This window comes from Lithobates pipiens, unplaced genomic scaffold (assembly GCF_037356315.1).
Source record: "Lithobates pipiens isolate NorthernLeopardFrog02 unplaced genomic scaffold, aLitPip1_a1.2 Scaffold_19, whole genome shotgun sequence".
In the NCBI taxonomy this organism is placed as follows: domain Eukaryota; kingdom Metazoa; phylum Chordata; class Amphibia; order Anura; family Ranidae; genus Lithobates; species Lithobates pipiens.
Window position 1 is genome coordinate 365054155 of NW_027507764.1, and position 22109 is coordinate 365076263.

The 22109-nt window shown below is 41.2% G+C and overlaps 1 protein-coding gene across 1 annotated transcript in view; it reads right to left on the minus strand.

Annotated features, from left to right (window-relative positions):
• Positions 1–216: 216 nt before the first annotated feature.
• MBOAT1 (membrane bound glycerophospholipid O-acyltransferase 1) overlaps positions 217–22109 on the minus strand; it is an 84576-nt gene continuing 62683 nt past the window's right edge. Inside the window, exons 8-13 of the mRNA XM_077492263.1 lie at positions 19576–19768; positions 16953–17056; positions 16650–16714; positions 9991–10123; positions 7269–7420; positions 217–787 (exon numbers count right to left, since the gene is read on the minus strand). Of these exons, the coding sequence (XP_077348389.1) occupies positions 619–787; positions 7269–7420; positions 9991–10123; positions 16650–16714; positions 16953–17056; positions 19576–19768 (816 nt within the window). The 3' untranslated portion in view covers positions 217–618. The remainder of the gene's footprint in view (positions 788–7268; positions 7421–9990; positions 10124–16649; positions 16715–16952; positions 17057–19575; positions 19769–22109) is intronic.

Below are 22109 nucleotides of genomic sequence, written 5' to 3' on the forward strand. Positions count from 1 at the left end.
AAAATTTCCCCTCCTAGAACAATTTTTAACCCTGTTGCCCCCAACCTCCTCCTCCCAACACAAATCCCCTCACCGCATGCACAATCTCCTTGCAATGCCCCCCCCCCCCCAACTTTACATGATACCACAGTGCCCAGGGCAGCCACCCCTCCTGCCCACCTCTTGTCATGGCCCTGTGGTGATATAACAAAATAATTGTAAATTATTCACAAAAACTGTTTTATAAACATTGCTCTATATTGAAAAGATTATTTACATCCACCTGCTCTTTTTACAAGTATACATATAAAATATTGATAGAACTATGCCTTCCCTTTAAGTGAAATGTTACCAGATTTATCATTATTACAGTAGTGTGCAGATGACCTTTAAGAACTTTGCTATAGTGGATGGTCCATAGTGAATGACAGCGTTGGCTTACACTAGGACACCATTCACATAACTGAAATGTTTAGTATTACAATTTGGAAAGTTTAAGTCCCTTAAATACAAAAAAACTAAAACAAAAATAAAAAAATAAAAAAAGATCTGACACTGGGATACTGGGCTGTCCAGTATTCCCAGTCTTTGGTGTGAGCAAACACGTATTGTGTATAAAGTCCATTGTCCATCTGTCATTCATCTGCCGTTATTGTTCATGTGCTTGAAGGGTTCCTTTTCTTCCAAATGATTGGTTGTGGATAAAGGAGTCTTTTTAGAGTAATATCGCTGTCTGTCCTTTGATGGCTTGTTGGGCAGAATAATAAGCACAATAACAACAGCAATATGGAAGTAAAAATAAAATGACCTAGGCAAAAAGAAAAAGAAATTATGTTTAATTTCACAATTTTTTTTTTTAGATGACCTGAACATTTTCATTGTGATCATGGACATGGCTTACGTCTGCTCATACACTATGCAATCTGCACAACCTTTAGACCAATTGCACAACCTTTAGATTTACCATGTAATAGAAGGAAACAATTAAATAAAAGAAAGAAAAAAAAACAGCTATTCAAGAGCTGGCAGAATTGCCTTCTGAACACCTGATTTTTGTTACGTAGCTAGTTCAATAAAGAAAAAAACAAAAAAGAAACTAAACGTGTACAAACACATTCATTCCGGAGTTTTAGTCTTTTTTTTTTTTTATTATTATTATTATACAAAATTACATTTAAAATTTGGTTACCTGGTGCCTACAGACATTAGATAGCGGCCAAATGAAAATGCACAATTCGGCCACTTAGTAATAGTAGTAAGGCTGGGTTTAAACTATCTGTGGTATAAAAACAGAGTGTAATAGTCTAAAACATGCTTTAAATTATAGTTTAAAATTCACTCAATCTGTGTAAGATGTAAGCAGGCATATAATAAAAGAAATCCAAATGGACAGCAGGATGGACAGCGGGGCTTCAAACTACTACACTCAGGTTGGCTCAGCTTGTTCTCTGTTTTTATGTTTATCCTAAAGGTTTTTCTACCCTTTAGCATGCTGCCTCCTGCTCGTATCAGTTACATCTCCCTGCAGTTATTCACCCAGGTTACAGACTTTCATTTTCCCAATACTTGAACTCACATCAGGAACCAGTCCTTTTTGAATGACCTTTCATTGACTTTTTATATTGTTTTATTTGTGCCCCACTCCCGGACAATTTTTAACCCCTTCCCCCCTTATCCCACATACAATACAGCCTTGCTTATGTTTGATATCTCTAGCGCAACAAAAAAAAACTTTTTTACTATCTGTGGTGCAGCTCGCAGCAGGGGGTCCGGTGCGTAACCATTCATCATTACATGTCCGAATTAGGTCCAAATTTTTGCCTGAATTCGGACCTGAAACTAAGCCAAATCCGCACAGGACCCTTTTGCAGTGAGCTCCGCAGCCGCCCCGGAAATGTGTGAACCGGCTCCATTGAGAGCCGATCACACTCTGTCATGTGAATTGGATACATCCAATTTGCATAAGTGTGAACCCAGCCTAAGCGTATATATTTGTACCTGTTCAGTAGGGATGAGCTTCGTGTTCGAGTCGAACGCACGTTCGACTCGAACATTGGCTGTTCGGCCGTTCGGCGAATTCCGAACGTTTGGGCCGTTCGCGTCAAAATTCGAGTGACGTGCGCGCGGACCACAATGCACTGCGGTGGCGCAGTGCATTGCTGCCCCATGATTGGCCAAGCATGCACTGTGACCCCGCATGCTTGGCCAATCGCAGCGCCGGCAACGAGGAGAGCCATGATTGGCCACAGGCATCCTGCCTGTGGCCAATCATAGCTCAGGCTGTGTAGTGCACGCCCCACACTATATAAGGCCGCCTTTGAGGCGGCCTCGTGTAGTGTGTTACTTAGCATCTGAAGCAGTGGGTGTTCTGTGTACCTTCAACACAGTACACACCGATCGTTTTTGGCTGATTTCCTATCTTGCTGCTGTGTAGTGGTTGTTGTCTGTGCCCTGACTGCAGTATACACCACTATATTCACCTCACCTATATAGCTAGTGATCTAGCTTTAACCACTTAACAACTGCCCATTGCCGATTAACGGCTTCAGGGGGGTTGTTTAACTCTGAGAGGCCGTTAATTAACGGCCTCCCGGAATTCTGCTCTCGCGTGCCCCGAGGTGTGCGCACTCGAGAGCATCCGTGACCGCCGGGTTGCATCACGGATCACGGTAAACGGCCGCTCATAGCGGCCGTTTACCACGTGATTGCTCCGTCAAATGACGGAGTGATCACTTGGAAACAAACCGGCGTCATGTTATGACGCCTGTTCCTCCCTCCCCTCTCTGTACCGATCGGTACAGCGGAGGGGAAAGAGATCGGTGTCAGCAGCGATGTGGGCTGCATCTGCAGTGCCCACATCGCTGCTCACCGAATTTAACCCCTCAATTCCCTGCCAATACTCTGCAATACCAGTGCATACTCTGCAGTACCCTGCCATTACTCTGCAGTACCCCGCCATTACTCTGCAGTGCAGTACCCTGCCATTACTCTGCAGTGCAGTACCCTGCCATTACTCTGCAGTACCCCCCATTACTCTGCAGTAACCCCCATTACTCTGCAGTAACCCCCATTACTCTGCAGTACCCCCCAATACTCTGCAGTACCCGCCATTACTCTGCAGTACCCCCAATACTCTGCAGTACCCTGCCATTACTCTGTAGTATCCCCCAATACTCTGCAGTACCCTGCTATTACTCTGTAGTACCCCGCCAATACCCCGCCAATACTCTGTAATACCCTGCCATAAATTGCCATACCCAGCCATACTCAGAGATACCCAGCCATACTCGGTGATACCCTGAAATACCCAGCCATAGACGCAGCCCCACCCCTCACCGCCCTCCGGTGCTTCTACCAACTCGCCAGTACGATCAAAGCCAGAATCTTTTTTTATTTTTTATTTCAGGCTTCCCAGCCTAGAGGTGAGATGTGGGGTCATATTGACCCCCCAGATTTCACTGTAAAGAGGACCTGTCACCCCATATTCCTATTACAAGGGATGTTTACATTTCTTGTAATAGGAATAAAAGTGATCAAAAATATATTTTTGGGGAAAAAAATGTCAAACTAACATAAATAAAGTAAAATGAACAATAAAAAAATAAAATTAAAATTAAAGCGCCCATGTCCCCATGTGCTCGCATGTGCCACACATGTGAGGTATCGCCGAGAATGTTAGAGCGAGAGCAATAATTCTAGTCCTAGACCTCCTCTGCAACTCAAAACATGTAACCAGTAAAAAAAAAATTTAAGCGTCGCCTATGGGGATTTTTTAAGTAGCGACGTTTGGCGCCATTCCATGGGCATGTGCAATTTTGAAGAGTGACATGTTTGATATCTATTTACTCAGCATAACTTCATCTTTCACTTTATGCAAACATTGGGCTAACAAGTGGTTAATAATAGAGCTTGCAGTCAGTAGTGTTAGGAGATAGTGCGTGCTGTCTGCGTGCTCTGTACCCAGTACATACCGCTATAATATAGGGCAGGCCCCTACTTTCAAACATCCAACTTACAAACATCTCCTACTTGCAAACGCAAGGAGACAGCAGCAAGTGAGATGAAAAAAGATGGACGACAAAACAAATTATACAGGAGTGATAACCCTTCCCTATGTTTTCCAAAAAGCTTAAAGATAGTTTTTTTGACTGGAGCTACACTTTAAAAATGTACCGGTTGAAAATGACAAACAGATTCAACTTAACACAACAAACCTACACAGTCCCTGTCTTGTTTGCACCGCCTGTATACTGCTGTTCTGAGTATATAGGGCCTGGGGGCTACACGCATTTCCTTTTTTTAATATGGGTACGGGGTTCCCCTTAATATGCGTACAAGACCCAAATAGGCTGGTAATGGGCAGGGAGGGCTACCCATGCCATGTTTCTCAATGATTTTCAACCATATTGCAGGAACCAGATATAACATTAAAACCGCAAGCAGTTTTAAATGGTGTTATTTCCGTTTAATGTCATTTTGTGCAGGGACTGTTCTAAACACGGGAAACACGTGGCACTTCACAGGCATACTACAGACACCCCCCAGGCACCATATTTAAAGGAATATTTCACTTTTTTTTTTCACTTTAATCGTCATTAAAATCAGTGCTCCCGCCAAAACGGCAGTTTTTAAAACTTTTTTTTGCAGTGACCCATGTCCCCTGAGGCAGGAGGCAGGTCCCCAAACCCTTTTTAGGACACTATCTTGCATATTAGCCGTTAAAATTAGCACTTTCCAATTCGAACGTTTGAGTCCCATAGACTTCAATGGGGTTCTAACGTTCGTACCGAACACGGGGGGCGTTCGCAAGTTCTGGTGCGAACCGAACCGGGGGGTGTTCGGCTCATCCCTACTGTTCAGCATCGGGGGGGGGGGGGGTGCTCAGGCCTCACCTTGTCTGGGAAGATCAATTCATTCCCCTTGACCAGGGGAGGTTGGAGAGAGCTAATAGACATACAATCATATTCCCCATCAAGTCACCATGGCCAGATTGGGCAAATGTCCTCTAATGTCTGCAAGGCCCCCTTCATGCCTATTTATTCTAGTAAGTTGCTTTAATGTCCATTATCTTGTGCATTATTGTGCATTGCATTTAAGGATAAGTCCATATAACATGTTAGATTCATATTCAGAGTGGAACATGTTACGAAAGAACTGGCCCCACATCCCTGCTTCGACAGCTAGCAGGGGAACTTCTCCCCCTCTAGATGTCACAATTTTTTTTTAAATGCGGGCAGGCAGGGCTTCACCCGCCTGGCCACATCACTTATTCACAGTGTTCTCTGAATAGAAAATTACAAGTCCCGACAGCTCTGTGGTAGTTCATTGATTCTTCCTGTCACAGTGTATCAGCTTGCTTGTACGAGGTACGAGCAAGCAGATACATTGACAGGTCTGTAGGAGACTTGATTGGCATCAGCGATCTGCTGATTGCTGGTGCAATGCTTTACGGGCTCCTGCAACAAAAAATAATATAATGCAAATTTTTTCAAAAAAGTTTGCATTTATTTATTGTAAAAAGGCAAACTTATCCTAAGTTTAAGGCATCAAATGAATGGGTTGTTGATGCAACAGGATGGGGAAAATAAAGGAAAAAAAACACCTTTTTTTCTGAATCGGTACACTACAATACACAGGAATGTATTACTGTGACTTGTGTTGATTGTAAATCTTGACATACAATCAATTTTAGATTTACCAAAACTATGTAATATGAGCACACACCGAAACTATCAAATGATTCTATATCCATTCAGGAACCCTGCACTACATAGCTGTTGGTATATCAAAAAGGAGGTTGTATAACCAGATTGTAATGTGTATGGTGAGCTTTAGTGCTTTGGGGTGCCACTGAAAATTAATTGCACCACAATGCACTAACCTGCAAGGTCAGCCTTGGAGACTGTTTTAAAGCATTTCTAATTAGAGGGTTTATTTGCCAGGTCCCTGTGAAGGAGGATTGAAATGTCAATGTAGTCAGAAGCTACAGGTAAATGTGTACTTCTTCCACCTGGGTAACAATTAGCAGGAATCAATAGCCTATGCTGAGCTCATTGAGACATGCTGATCAAGTAAATTAGCTAAAAATTAAACACAATTCAGGCTGCTTGTTTATTTTAGTGTGCTTTTGGGACCCCTTTGCTTGTAATCTTGGGCAGCAAATAGACAGCTTAGCACAGGTCTGCAACAGATTTACAACTGAAGAGGAGAAAAATTTTCACTCAAAAAGATGCACAATTAAGAGGTTGGAGTAAGTTTTATTCTGTTGCAGGGCTATTATTTAGAGCAGCTGAAGCAGTAATTTATGAATGTAGCTTCCCAATTATAATAAATCTGTCTCCCTGCTCCTGCCATTGTCTGCCTGTGCAACAGAACTGATAAATGTCCCTTTATGTCTTTATGCTTGTGTATACAAAAACTTATGCCAGTAAACACTGGCCAAAAACTGAAGCAACAGGCTAACTTTCAGGCCATACAGCTCCCTATTTGACAGATGCCAGTCTCACGATCGGCTTCCGTCAAAACGGGCATACTAGAAAACCAGCATCCGATCTGCATTAGATCAGAGCTGGCAGCCAATGGCTGCCAGTGCTGATCAGTGTGTCCTGGACTAGGGTTGCCACCTCATCCCTTTAAACCTGAACGCACATTAATTACACAGGTTCTGTGGCTGATTAAGGTGGTAATTAAACCCACTTGGGGCCTTATCTGCATTAAATTAGCTTCAGAACCTGTGCAATTCATATGTGTTTGGGTTTAAAGGGATGAAGTGGCAACCCTAGTCCTGGCAGAAAGCCTGTCAGAACACAATATCACAGCAGGGGAGATTGCTAATAACATTACTTGTGTTAGTAGTAGTACAGCGACCTGTCAGTTTTTTTTTGTTCAGCCCGCTGGGCTTAACGAAATAAGAAAAAAAAAAATGTATAGTGAGTAGCAGGCTTTTGTCTGTCCACATCATTGTAATCATGTTTGTAGGCAGGTCACTATATCTGTATGGATTCAATGGTGGAATTGTGTTGAGGAGGAAGGCTGAAGTGCTATTAGACAGAGAAAGCAATATGTCTACCTGTGTGACATAGAACATTTCTTTTAGGCCTCCCATCTGTTGTACCAGTATAGAGTTCAGCAGAAAAAGAAACCAGACCACAACTTCCAATAAAAACAAACTGATGAAATGTAAATGTACTCATTCATATCATCTCTACTTAATAATAATTAAAAGTTTTACACATGGAGATAAGTAATTCTGCACTAAACAATACCAGCGTATTAACATGGATACTTACTTGTACATTTTAAGGCTAGGCTCCACAGCCAGGAAGAAAAAAGGGGCACAAGTGTAGGAGATTGCCAGCTGGGTCACAATCCATGTGATGATGTCATACCCAAGTTTACGCACTTTCGAAGTAATGAAGTACTGACGGAAATTATTTCTTACCTGAAATTTGAACACAGTTTATATGACGTTTAATACTTTTCCCTGTAGGACAATACTGTTATTCCAAACCCAAAATAACTGCTTTGAACTGGTTTAGTCAGTGTTCTCTGTCTAGAATGTCCACAAAATAGTTTATCTCAAGAATGTTAATGTGGTAGAGCATGCCTTCCAGTAATAAGCACTGATTGTATCACATTAGGAAAAGGCAGAACTTCTTCTGTTCCTGTTTGTTGTGGTGTGCAACAGACACAAAGAACCAACACAAGCCTAACTGCTTTTTATAAAAAGCTAGGTTGCCTTAAAGTGAACCAAACATTTCTTGGTTTATAACAGGGGTGTTGAATTAAAATTCATGGTCCAGTCAGTAGAAAGGTCTGAATCCCCCTACCTTTACTTAGGCTAGGTTCACATTTCAGTGGCTGAGGAACATGTGTGAAATCGCATGTGTTCCCGACCCACAGACATATACGTAGCACTTTTGCAGATGCATGGAGGGGCCATTAATTCTTAATGGAACCCCCACACATCGGCACATACAGCACACTTATGTGTAACCAAACCATAGTGTCATGCAGCACCATGCAGCTTGATGCAGTGCTATGAAAAAAAAAAGGGTTGGGACTTCTTTCCCTATATTTCTCACGATATGTGTGTGCAGACGCGCATGCACAGATCTGAATCAAGCCTCATATCACAATCCTGTTCTTACATTAGCATCCTCAGTCCCTCCCCTTCACATAATCCTCGCTTCACATTACTGTCCTTAGCCCCCCTTACACTACTTTCCTCAGCCTCCCCTAAAAATGACTGTCCTTAGCCCCCTCCCATCACATTACTGTCCTCAGCTTCCCCCACTACAGTCCTTAACTCCCTTCCTTCACCACAGAGCCCTTGGTGACCCCATTAATGTCCTTAGCGACTCCATCAATGTCCTCGGCCCCCCATTACTGTCCTCAGTGACCCCATTAATGTACTCAAGTCCTCATTACTGTCCCGAGCTTCCCCCCCCCTTTACTGTCTTGAGCTCCTCCCTCCCTCCCAACTGTCCTAAGTCCCTCCATTACAGTTTTCAGCAATTCCAATAATGTCCTCAGCCCCCCTTCACATCACCCCCTCTTCCTGTCCTACCTTACACAGACAGGGAGGACAGGAGGCACAGCATGTTTAGCTAGAGTGTGGGAGCTGCAAACTGGTGATTGGCTGCTAGGACCGCCCAGCATCCTAGAAACCAATCACCTGCTTGATAACTCGGGCAGCCCCTGCCCTACATTCAGAGCTGTCCCACCTCCCACTGTCGGCTCTGTGAGAATGAGAATGACAGTGACATCAGTGACAGCTCTAGCAGAACAGTTCCTAAGTGGCGGTCCAGATAGGACATTTAGTAATGCCTGGTCTATAATGTTTATAAAACTGGGTAGCGCTGCGCAAACTGTTGGCGCTATATAAATCCTGAATAATAATAATAATACACATGGAGCACAATTCATCCAATTAAGCAACAACCAGACGATTTTTGATCCGTGTGTCTCTGCTCAACAGAAAGGCGATCGTTAGACTGGATTCTGTCAAACAATCCTGCTGTAAAACCAGCATTTGATCAGCTGCTGCAGCTCTGATCAGTGTATTCTGATGGAATGAGGGGGGGGGGGATCCCAGCTGTCAGAATACAATAGCACAGCAGGAGAGATCCCTGCAACCACATTCCTTGGGTGGATGCAGGAATTTAAGTTTTTTTCTCAGTTCAGCCCACTGCTTGAATAAATGAAAAAAAAAAAAAAACTCACAGTGGGTACCCAGCTTTGGTTAACAGTGCTAAAATGCAGCACTGTGCAATGCCTGCAAGGAACCACAGTTGAATGATGTGGGGTGGGATTCAAAAAATGTTTGCCTGGAGTTTTCCCTAAAGGTAGGCCAACCTTAGCAGAAATGAGTCTGTTAAAGATGAAAATTAACAGACTTACTGGGTGAAGATAAAGGAAAGTTATGCTTAAAAAAAATAAAATGAATGCAGTCACCACATCTAGGAATTGGTAAACTGCAATATAATAAATGTTTGATCTTGGGTTTAATAATGCTTTAATAGTAATTGTCATCAAATTGCTAGCTAAAATAAATAACGGAATATTTGAATCCATTCATGTGTATAACAAATATGGACAGATTGGCTAGCTGTGCAGTCTGGTAGAGTTACCGATTAACCCAGCTATGGTGGAGCATCAAGCCTATGAATGCAGCTTAATAGCTGCCATCTAAAATAAAGCAACTTTATGTCTTTTACTACATCTAGCATCATGACCAGTGAGGTTCAGCTTGAATCTAACAGTATAATACACTTTAAAACTTACATGGATTGTGTCCAGTAAAGTGTTTTGCATTGTGCATGAGAGCTTTCATCCACCACAGAGGGAAAGGAGTGCTGTCCTGCATGCAGCAACGCTCATCAGAGCTGAAGGAGGCAGCAGGTGTGAAGCTGTGGACGCAGCCCCCCACCTGTAAACGCAACCCCTCACCTATGTGTATTGACATTTTCTTATTGCTATCATTTTTATCATTTGTAGCCTAATACTCACTGCTCTTGCAGCCAGCATCACAGGAATACCAGTAATGAAGGTGAAATAGTATCCGGGATAAACACCATGCCACAGTGCAGAGAGAAGAAATGTTAAACCTGTGCGATACTTTGGAGCTCGGTCATAACAGACTCTGTAAAAACACAATAACCAGGTTACTATAAAATGTTACACATTCGTACTGGAAAAACATTCCGTCCTAGGATTTACACTGCTCTCCCACACAGCACAGCCCTCTCTGACAGGGTAAAATATGGGGTTTTCTTTCTGCTGCAATTTGGTAAGTTTTCATTCACAGGAGAGAGGGTGCCCACATAGGGTGAACAGGTCATTTTATGATGCGTCTTAACATCCAGGCAGACCATTGAAGTCTATTATGAAGCAGCAGCTGCACTGACACAGCCGCTGGTCATAATACAGTGCCTTGCAAAAGTATTCATCTCCCTTGGCTTTTTACATATTTTGTTACATTACAGCCTTTAGTTCAATGTTTTTTTAATCTGAATTATATGTGATGGATCAGAACACAACAGTCTAAGTTGGTAAAGTAAAATTAATATATACATAAAACTATTTTTCAGAAATAAAAAATTGATAAGTGGCATGTGCGTAGGTATTCACTCCCTTTGTTATGACGCCCATAAAAAGCTCTGGGGCAACCAATTACCTTCAGAAGTCACATAATTAGTGAAATGATGTCCACCTGTGTGCAATCTAAGTGTCACATGACCTGTCATTACATATACACACCTTTTTGAAAGGCCCCAGCGGCTGCAACACCCAAGCAAGAGGCACAACTAACCAAACACTGTCATGAAGACCAATTAACTCTCCAAACAAGTAAGGGACAATGTTGTTGAGAAGTACAAGTCAGGGTTAGGTTATAAAAAAAAAAATCCAACTCTTCGATGATCCCTAGGAGCACCATCAAATCTATCATAACCAAATGGAACGAGCATGGCACAACAGCAAACCTGCCAAGAGACGGCCGCACACCAAAACTCACGGATCGGGCAAGGAGGGCATTAATCAGAGAGGCAGCACAGAGACCTAAGGTAACCCTCGAGGAGATGCAGAGTTCCACAGCAGAGTCTGGAGTATTTGTACATATGACGACAATAAGCCGTATACTCCATAGAGTTGGGCTTTATGGCAGAGTGGCCAGAAGAAAGCCATTACTTTCAGCAAAAGACAAAATGGCACATTTTGAGTTTGCGAAAAGGCATGTGGGAGACTCCCAAAATGTATGGAGGAAGGTGCTCTGGTCTGATGAGACTCAAATTTAACTTTTTGCCCATCAAAGAAAATGCTATGTCTGGTGCAAACCCAACACATCACATCCCCCAAAGAACACCATCCCCACAATGAAACATGGTGGTGTCAGCATCAAGCTGCGGGGATGTTTTTCAGCAGTCGGGACTGGGAAACTGGTCAGAGTTGAGGGAAAGATGGATGGTGCTAAATACAGGGATATTTTTGAGCAAAACCTGTACCACTCTGTGTGTGATTTGAGGCTAGAACAGAGGTTCACCTTCCAGCAGGACAATGACCTCAAACACACTGCTAAAGCAACACTTGAGTGGTTTAAGGGGAAACATGTAAATGTGTTGGAATGGCCTAGTCAAAGCCCAGACCTCAATCCAATAGAAAATCTGTGGTCAGACTTAAAGATTGCTGTTCACCAGCACAAATCATCAACTTGAAGGAGCTGGAGCAGTTTTGCAAGGAGGAATGGGCAAAAATTCCAGTGGTAAGATGTGACAAACTCATTGAGACTTATCCAATGCAACTTGGGAGCTGTGATAGCTGCAAAAGGTGGCTGTACAAAATATTGACTTTAGAGGGGTGAATAGTTATGCACATTGATTATTTCTGTAATTTTGTCCTATTTGCTTAACAATAAAAAAAATAAAAAAAACATCTTCAAAGTTGTGGGCATGCTCTGTAAATTAAATGATGCAAACCCTCAAACAATCCATGTTAATACCAGGTTGTGAGGCAACAAAACACAAAAGAGCCAAGGGGGTGAATACTTTTGCAAGGCACTGTATGTGTATATACATATATATATATATATATATATTAGCAGACACCTTAGTGACTAAATTAGTGGGATTTGCATTTTTTTATGTCACACAGTATTTGCGCAGCGGTTTTTCGAATGCAATTTTGTTGGAAACAATACTTTTTAAAGAAATGTAATGCACACAAACACAGTATAATAACCAATCTGGTCAAATATAAAAGATGGTATTATGCCTAGTAAATAGATACCTACCATGTCACACTTTAAAATTGCACAGGCTTGTGGAAAGGCAACAAACTACATCGCCATAGGCAATGCTTTAAAAGCCTTTACAGGTTACCAGTTTAGAGTTACAAAGGAGGTCTGGTGCTAGAAATATTGCTCTTATTCTGATGTTCGTGGCAATACCTCACGTGTGACGCCTGTGTCCGCCTTTGTACGAAAGCATGGGGGGGACACAGTGTTTTAAGTTTTTTTTATTATTTGTTTTCTTTTTTTATTCACAGTTTATTTACATTTTTTTTGGTCACTTTTATTGCTGTTACAAGGAATGTCAATATCCTATATAACAGCAATAGGCATGTGACAGGTACTCTTTATGGGGAGATCTGGGGTCCATTCAACCCCAGACCTTTCCTCTTCCCAAAAGTATCTGATCACACCAAGAACAGTGTGTTCAGATCCTTTGCCCATTTAAAAATGGTGCGGTTTACACCCGGGATACTGGAAGTAACCTTGCTTCCTATTTCCTGTACCAGGTCATCAGGCACCTCCCGGGGAATTGCCGGCTTTCATTTCGGGCTCGCCACCAGGATGCCTCCCACCACTTGTAAAAGTAATCCAGCGTCTAATCAGTTGCTCAGACAGCTTTTAGAAGAAAGCCATCTGCTGGCTTTAAAACAAGATACCGGGATGATGCCTGTATCTGCAGGCATTGATCCAGGTACAACCACTTAAAGCCAACATGACATACAGGTATGTGACTTGGTGTTAAAGTGTTTGTTACCCTAAAAAAAAAGAAAATATATCCTATTCTCTTAAAGCATGTTATACAGCAAAGTGCTTGTGCTGTGTAATTTGGCCCCCTGTATAGCCTAACATACCTGTCTGATCCTGCCTGGTTCTGCCCTACCCGCTGTACACTGACCATGGTTCATCATAGCTGCTGAGCCCTTACATCGTGGTCAGTTTACTTACCTCCATCATCAGCAGCCCTGCTCTGTCCTCTCCCCTCTCCCTCCCTGCCTGTCAGCTCGAGACACTATAATCTATGCATCCCATCCCCTCTGTTATATAACAATATGTTTCCCAGTGTCTGATCTATATAAAAAAGATGAAGATTTGTACCTTATATCAGAGCATCTCCTGGCGCTCACGTGATCGCTCAGCTCTCTCCTCCCCAGCTGACGTCAGCAGGAGTTCTCGGCTCCTCCCGCTATAGCTGTCAGGAGGAGGAGTCCTGTGAGCGCTGGGCAGTGTTAATTTTGGCAGAAACCTTCAATTTAGTTTTAGCCTGGTTCAGACCTATGCATTTTTTAGTGCGTTTTAAGTTTTGCAGAAACACTCTATAGTACATTTAACATGGTTTCCTATGGATGTAGATCACATTTTATGGAAAGGGCCAGGGACTTTTTTCTGGTTTTGGTTCCACAGACTAAAATGGATCAAAAATGTGTATTAATTATTAAAATGTTTTAGTTGACAAAATTAACACTGGTGTCAGGAGAAACTCTGAGATAGGTACAAATCTGCATTTTTTTTTATATAGGTCAGACAATGAGACATATTATGTTATATAACAGAGGGGATGGGATGATTAGATTATGGTGGCTTAACCACTTTAAGTGGTTAAAATCCAGTAATACACTGTATCATCCTGCTCTGTGCATGCTCAGTTGCTCTTTATTTTTAGGCACTGCCACATTTGTAGAGGCTGATCTGCTGACAGCCTTAAAGCATAATTACGCCATCCTATCCTTTACATCCAGGGAAGCTGCTCCTGTTTGATCTGCAACCGCCATGGTGCTGCCCATGTGATCAGTTATGACACCAGCCATTTGATGGTTTGACAGTTTGGTACAGGACACAAGCAAATGTGACAGTTAGCAATCCAGGCATTCCAAGAATGTACTGTAACAAGTTTTTTTTAAACCATTAATGTGGAACTTTGCTCATAACAACTTAAAAAATAGGAAGGAACATACATCCCACATTAAAGTAGGATTCAGCACCCATAACAACTTGACAAAAAAGAATGTTTTTATCAAGGAATATACATTCTACATTAATAATTATGTTACCAAAATTAGTGTGTGCTGTAAACTGCCTTGAGCAGTGTTCCTGTTTCTTCTTGCTGGAGGCTCCCCAGCTGTAAGACCCCTTTCACACCGAGGCGCTTTACTAAAAATAGCGCCTGCAAAGCACCTCACCTTTTACTCCAATGTTAAAGCCCGAGTCCTTTCACACTGGAGCAGTGCGCTGGCTAAAAGTATGCTAAAAAAAGTCCTGCAAGCAGCATGTTTGGGGCACTGTAGGAGTGGTGTATACACCGCTCCTACAGGGCAGCGCCGGCAAAGCGCCGATGCAGCGGCATTTGCCGGAGCTTTTAACCCCTTTTCAGCCATTAGTGGGAGTTAAAAGCACCCTGCTAGCGGCCGAGAAGCGCTGCAAAAACTACGGTAAGGCGCAGCTAAAAATAGCATCACTTTAATGCCAACACCCGGCACGGCCAGTGTGAAAGTGGCCTAAATCATAAAGCGGAACTAAACCCATTGATTTATCAGTTTCAAAAGACAGTTTGATTTGATTGTGTCCTCAACCAAACTGTCAAACCATCAAATGTCTGGTGTCCTAACTGATCACATGTGCAGCACCATGGCAGTTGCAGTTCAAACAGAACTTTCTTGGTTGTAAAGGATAGGAGGGTTTAATTTCGCTTTAAGGCTGTCAGCAGATCAGTCTCTACAAACTCAGCAGTGCCTAAAAATAGAGAGCAACTGAGCATGTGCAGAAGAGGGTGAGACGTATTACTGGATTTTAAACAGTATATGGACTTTTTTTTGTTTTACATAGCTATACCTACAAAAGGGGCCAGCCTGAAGTGATCTAGCAGGGTTTAATTTTCTGACTAAAGTTTCACTTTAATAATTATGCTACCACATTTGGTGTGTGCTATAAACTGCCTCCAGCATCACTCCTGCTTCTTCCTGCCGGGAGGCTGCCATTTTGTTGAGGCCCAAAGCCCCCTGAACAGCAATAAATCATAAACCTGAATTAAATCCATCAATTGAACTGTTTAAAAAAAAACAGTTACATTCCTTAAATGACAGGATTGCTAACTGTCACATTTGCTTGTGTCCTCAACCAAACTGTTAAACCATCAAATGGCTGGTGTCACAACCGATCACGTGGGCAGCCATCTTGGCTAAAAAGGATAGGAGGGTTGAGTTCCACTTTAAGAATAATGAAGTACATTGCAGTTAGAATAGAAAACAACAGTTTTCAGAACTGCATCAATGATTCAAACACTGAGTCATCAGTAAAGCTCTTTTGTAGTTAATTGGAAGCTGCTAACAGATGAAGAATGGAAAGATGTAACTGTTATAAGTGATTTCTGTTTGAGTATACTGTATTAAAAATGCTTTATGTACCTTATAAGGTACCCGGTACCCGAATCTTGGCTTGGAGGTTCACCCCAGAGCATTAAACAGCCATATAACACATATCAGTTTTTTCAAAAAAGCTGCGCTATGATGATTCAATCCAATGTGTTACAAATATAAATAAATTGATCGTGCAAAAAACATATGAATAAATAAATCCAAAAATCCAGGCAAAAAACGAAAAACTGATTTTTGGATTTATTTATTCATATGTTTTTTGCACAATCAATTTATTTATACTTATAACACATTGGATTGAATCATTATAGCGCAGCTTTTTTGAAAAAACTGGTATCTGAAATTGTGGGTATCTCACATTTAAGTTGCTGCTGCATTTATTGCATTTATTATATTTATTTACAAAAAAAAAATTTTCACGAATTTCTCTCAACTTTTAATTTAAAATTTTTTTTTCAATATTTGAATTTGAGAATAGCGCTGTATTATATGGGTTTTATTTTGTCTGCATATAACACATATACCTTGATAAATGCCTAGCACCGTGTTTGACTTCTATCTGCACTCTTGTTGCCCAACAATCGGCTTCGGAAACTGCTGGCCATTTATCAGCAACAGCATGCAACTTATGGCGTTTCTCAGCCCCAACCTCAAGATATCCACTGCTTTTACAGCATCAGGGCACATAGAAGTTCTACCCTGTCAAGCTTTTAAAATCACAAGATATAGATAGCATTGGGGGCCTTAATGTAACATGTCACTGGTAAAAGTCTGGCAGCTTCCAATGCTGATTGCAGGACAACCAGACCATGGACAGAAGTCCCACATGGTGCTTTGTATTTATGAAGGAACATGTGATATTTTGGTTGTTGAATTTTCATTTAATTCTGGAGTGAACTTTCACAATAATAATCAGCTGGTTGAGCACATTAGCAATACAGCTGGAGACCCTGACTTCTATTAGGCTTTTATTCTATACAGTTTACTGTCTATTTAACTTATGTTTTCATTACCTTTTCAACCAAGCTGCTGTCTGGATATTCCAGTTGTCTATGTACATTTTAAAACTTGAAGCCATCTGCAAAAAAAAGGAAATCAGAAAATAATTTGAATATTGATTAAAAAATATATGAAGTACGGTTTTCACCATTTAACAACGCCCTAAGGTAGAATACATGGCCAAGAGGTGTTTGATCGCTCGATTCTCAGTGCAGAGGGACCGGGGGACAGATACAGCATTGGAACAATGCTGCATCCACCTAGGAAAGTAGAATTCTAAAACAAGCTTGATTCCCATACTTCTCTTTTATGCTCACCTCAATGTTCCATATATTGAGATTATATATTAAATCCCACTGGGGATTGCCTTTCTCATCCAGCCCATTGAAACCATAGCCTGCAGCATTGTTAATAGCGTCAGCTATAAAAAAAAAAAAAAAACAATTAAAATATAAAATCTACAGAGATGATTCAAGATGATGTATAACCATACCAATCAGATGTTTGTTTTCGTTTTACAAGAGCAAAATAATTACATCCACCTCACTGGTTATTAAGGGAAGTACAACCTTGCATTAAAAGCAAGCCCGGTAAGAAAAACTTGGTAATCCCATAAATTAGCTAGAAAACAATATTGAACACTGCTTTCCTCATCCCACTGTGAAGGATACTGAACAAATTGTTCTCTCCCAAGAACGCCTATTCACAAGCAGTAAGCTGAAAAGAGGTACTGGGAAGATACTACCTAGTACAGGAATGTAATCGAGGTATAAACATCCAGGAAAATATTTTGTTACTGAAGGTGGAAACAATGAGTATTACACATCTATATATCAATGATATGCATGTAGGGGCCTCAGGTGACCACCAGGAAAGCTATTCAGGTTACAGGAATTCAGATAATAGCCATTTCTATCTGTAATCATCACTTGTACCTCTTCATTGGCAAGCAGAGAACATGCCTTGCATCGGGGACTATGATATACTTTTTTTGGGGTCTAGTAAAATAATGGAAAATCTAGTCTTCAAGTAAACACAGATGTTTTTACTAGTACAAAAGTAGAACAAAAATAACAAGTTGGACACATATAAGGTTTATGAGTGGATACATCAGGCATAATGCAGGGATAGGTTAATGTAAGCATGGAAGGAAGTGGTGGAGAGAAGTGTCAAGCACCAGAAAATGGATCTGAATGAGAGAATCTGCACAACATACATATACTTGTACTCTCACAAATGCATATACTGTATGTGTTTACATACACTGATAAATGCACACAGTCTTGCACATACATACACACACTGTGACCCAAACTATCAGATTTGCACTACCTGACCCCTCCCATTTGCTCACATACTAAGGGGCTGAGTTGGGGCAGGGAGCCCAAATACTTCCCATACAGATGTTATTAGAACTTTAAAGCTGTAGAGCTCAAAAACAGATAAATGAGGCTTACAGAAACTCAAGGCTCTCACACACGGAGATATTTAACACAATGGTTTCTCTAGATTGGGTAATTCCCACAGAATAAAGCTGGCCATATAAGCATTGATTTTTTCCGATCGGCTTATTGGCTGAACAGAAGAAATCTAACAGAATGTCCCATCTAAGTAGCCCCTGACGGCTATTGAAATCTGGCAGCTGGGAATACTTCAACAGTTAACTGCAGCTGATTGTCTGCAGGCACTGTTTGACTGACATTTTTTTTGCCTGGTTCCTTCGATCTTAATCTTAAAGTGTTACTAAACCCAGGGCCCTGCATTCACTATACCTGGTTTCCCACAGTACACGGAATATGGAAATGCAATCGTTTCAGTAAATATAAACTGCTAAATACCTTTTTTCATCAGCAGTTCGAGAAGTCTTGTGACTTCTATCCGTGTCAGGTTAAAGCTTGTAGGGGTTTTCATTCTGCTCTGACTGTCCTATAAGGCCGCAGGACCCCTGACCCTCTGTCTGGACAGTGCTGATTGGCCATGTGCTGATCAAATGCACTCTCCAAAAGAACAAAACAAAAATCTCTAGCATACCAAACTGAGCATGTGCAGCTTTTCCCCTAGTCTCCTAGTCTGTGTTCTATCAGGAGGTGGCTTGGGGACTGTGAAAGAAGGGGAGGAACAGGGAAGACAGGATCAAAAAGCCTTTTTGCACAATGAAGAGGATTACCCCTAAGGTTCCACAGTGAGTATAACAAGCAAGCTTTACTGGATAGACTGATTTGACTGTTGTGGGTTTAGTAACACTTTAAAGTTTAAAGCAGCATTAAACCCAAACATTATATTGCAGCTTACCAATTCTTAGATGTGATGGCTGCGTTAGCTTTCTTTCTTTTTTTTTTTTTTAAACTGGTGACCCTGCCAGTAACTCTGTTTTTCAAAAGAAAAAAACAAACCATTTACCACTGGCAGGGGATCCTACAATGATCAGCTTTTATTTATTTAACACCTTTATCCCAAAAGGAAAAATAATGTTCATTGTAACTGATTATAAAATATTTGCTGGTGTTTAGCTTCAATTTGTTAGTGTATTTAAATCTGCTAGCACATCCAACACTCTCTTCCCCCCAAATTAACAATACCACTGTCCAAATGTGCTCTCTATGCTCCTTTATCCAAAGAGGAGGCACTACAATACTGGGGGGGGGGGGGTGTTAATAGCCAGATCAGGTGAAAAAAGGGGAAAAAAACATAAAATAGAATACGAATGCAGCCGTCACATGTAATGATTGGTAAGCTGCAATAGATTACATTTTTGGTTTTAATACTGCTTTAAAAGCAGTAGACACTAATGCATACAGAGTACAGGAGTAAGTATCCAATAGGCACATAAAATATGATTCCTAATGTTATGTTCAATCTCATGAATTTAGAATAGTACATAAACAGTTATAGAAAATGATTCTGCTCTATAATATATAATTCTACTCTATATTCACTTACCCAGAGTCCATGCAAAATAGTACTTAGGTTTGTTAGCCATTGCAGCAATGTAAAGGTAGCCTAGTCTTGTCAAAAACGAATATTCATTAATGAAAGTATCATCCACAATATGGGAGATGGGGAAAGCCTTACTTATGGTCAGGAATAGAATGAGCGATACCACACATATGCAAATATTGTGTAAAACAGCTTTCTAGAAGAAAAAAAATATATATTTACACTGTAAATTATTTTTCCACTAATATCATTCGGGTGCAGTGTATTGTTATCTGGGGTCACACCAGAAGAAAAATTAATACAAAATTCATAGTTGTGACATTTGCAAGGTTTATACATAGTTTATTTAGCAATCTGAATTTAAGGCTTCCTTTACAAATACCTTTCAAATTGAAATCTTAATTCCAGCAAGTACAGTAGCTAAATGCAAAATACATATATGGGAATAGTATTACTTGTCAACTGATTTGCAGTTCTATTCAGCCAGTCTTGGGATTCAGCTATATAGAACAGCCATATCTCTAGTACAGCAAAAGCTCAGCTTGGAGGAACCCAGTCTCATAACCCAATAACGAGTCATCACTCTGCTCTCTTCTCCTATCATCATGTTTTCTGGACTCATTTATGAGTTGCAGCAAAGTCTGACAGGCTTCTAGAGTTGGCTCTCCATCCTGTCACAAGTATGACAGGACTTCTAATGTTCGGGAATTAATTGTAGTAATGTTTAAAGCCTGGATATTTAGTAAAGGCAGCAACTATCCAGAGACCTATCAGATGCTGTTGTATGATTTTGCCAATAATATCGGCATGGGGTATTCTAACAGACAAGTAGCCAGCTATCTGGCTGAGTGACTAGGCCATAAAACAAAAGGTTTTTGATGACTCTAATGGTGGTGGCATATATGCAAAAAAAAAACATCACAACTTAAATGCTGCCTGCGTACGGAAGGATTACATGAATGAGGTCTTTGACAAGCCACTGGTGCAGAACAAATGGTACTTTCACAGAACAATCTATATATTTCCAAAGTGACATACTGAGCATGTGCAGAAGACAGATGTTGACCTTTTTAAAATCATTTTAATCAACGTAAACCATGTAGCATAACCGTGCGACCTCAAGCAACTGGATACAAAAGCAAAAGAAAAACCAAATCCATCCATAGCAATGTTTGGTGTCTCTGTATAGAAACCTAATAGGAAATAGCTGCAAAGCTCAAAATGGGAGTAAACATATTGAAAGAATCAGGCAAAGTGCACTTATTCTTTTTGCCCCATTGCCCTGACCTAAACAATCTCGTTCTCCCCCTTCACACATGTATACTTAATTAAGCCATAGACGAGTTAAAAACCCAACACAAATTCCTGTTAATCGTCAGATCGTTAGTTTTTTGCATCATTTGTGTGGCAGATGTGACACGCAATTTTCGTGCCGCAATCGAACGTGCCCGATCCAAAAAACTGGATTTTTTTTTTCTAAGAAAAACTAAACAAATGGTGGCACAATTGTATGCACTATTTTCATTTTATAGAACGTTTGTATAGGTGAAAGAAAGCTGGAAGCTCAATCTTCAGCAATGAAGGAGATTATTTATCCAGGTGTAGTACAAAATAATACAGGGCTAATGTGTTTCGGCATGTAGCCTTAAAGTGGTTGTAAACCCTTACAAACCACTTTGACCTACAGGTAAGCCTAGATTAAGGCTTACCTATAGGTCCAAGAAATATCTCCTAAACCTGCAAGGTTTAGGAGATATTTGCCGAAAGGCAGGCACCGCTGTCTACGGCGCATGCGCTGTAGACAGCGGCGCGCAGGGCGCGCTGAGCACGCCGCAGTTAACGGTGATATGCCGCGAGTGGCGGCTCCCGTGCGCATGTGCGGTAGTGATGTCATCGCGGCTCCGGCGAATGACAGCGGTGACTTTGCTGGCTCCTGTGTCAGGTAAGTGACACATAATGGACTACTATGCGATGCATAGTAGTCCATGATGCTTTACCTTTGCAGGGAATCAAAGAGGAAGTAAACCCATCAGGGTTTACTTCCTCTTTAATTATAGCTACACGCCGAAATGCATAAGTCCTGCATTATATTGTACAACACCTGGATTAAGAAACTCATTCATTGCAGAAAATCAAGCGCCGGCTTTTTTTCACCTATATGTTTGCTTGGGAGCTAGAAGGACACTACAAGCCAGTGCACCAACCTCTGACCACCATGGGGAATTAGGTGTTTTCTAATATATTTGGGCTTTGATAGAACATTCGGTTTTTAAATTTTTCTATGGCTGGCTTTACTGCAATCCGAGGCCAGGAGACAGAGGAAAATTAGCCTCATAGATGTCTATGGGGCTGTAATGTGCAAGAGCAGCTAGAAGAGGGAACTCTAGATGTAAACAATTGAAACTGCGGCCCGTGGATCTCCGTAAGACCTCTTTCACACTGAGGGAGTTTTGCAGGCGCTAAAGCATTAGAAATAGTGTCTGCAATCTGCCCTAAAACTGCTGCACTATTGTCTCCAGTGTGAAAGCCCGAGGGCT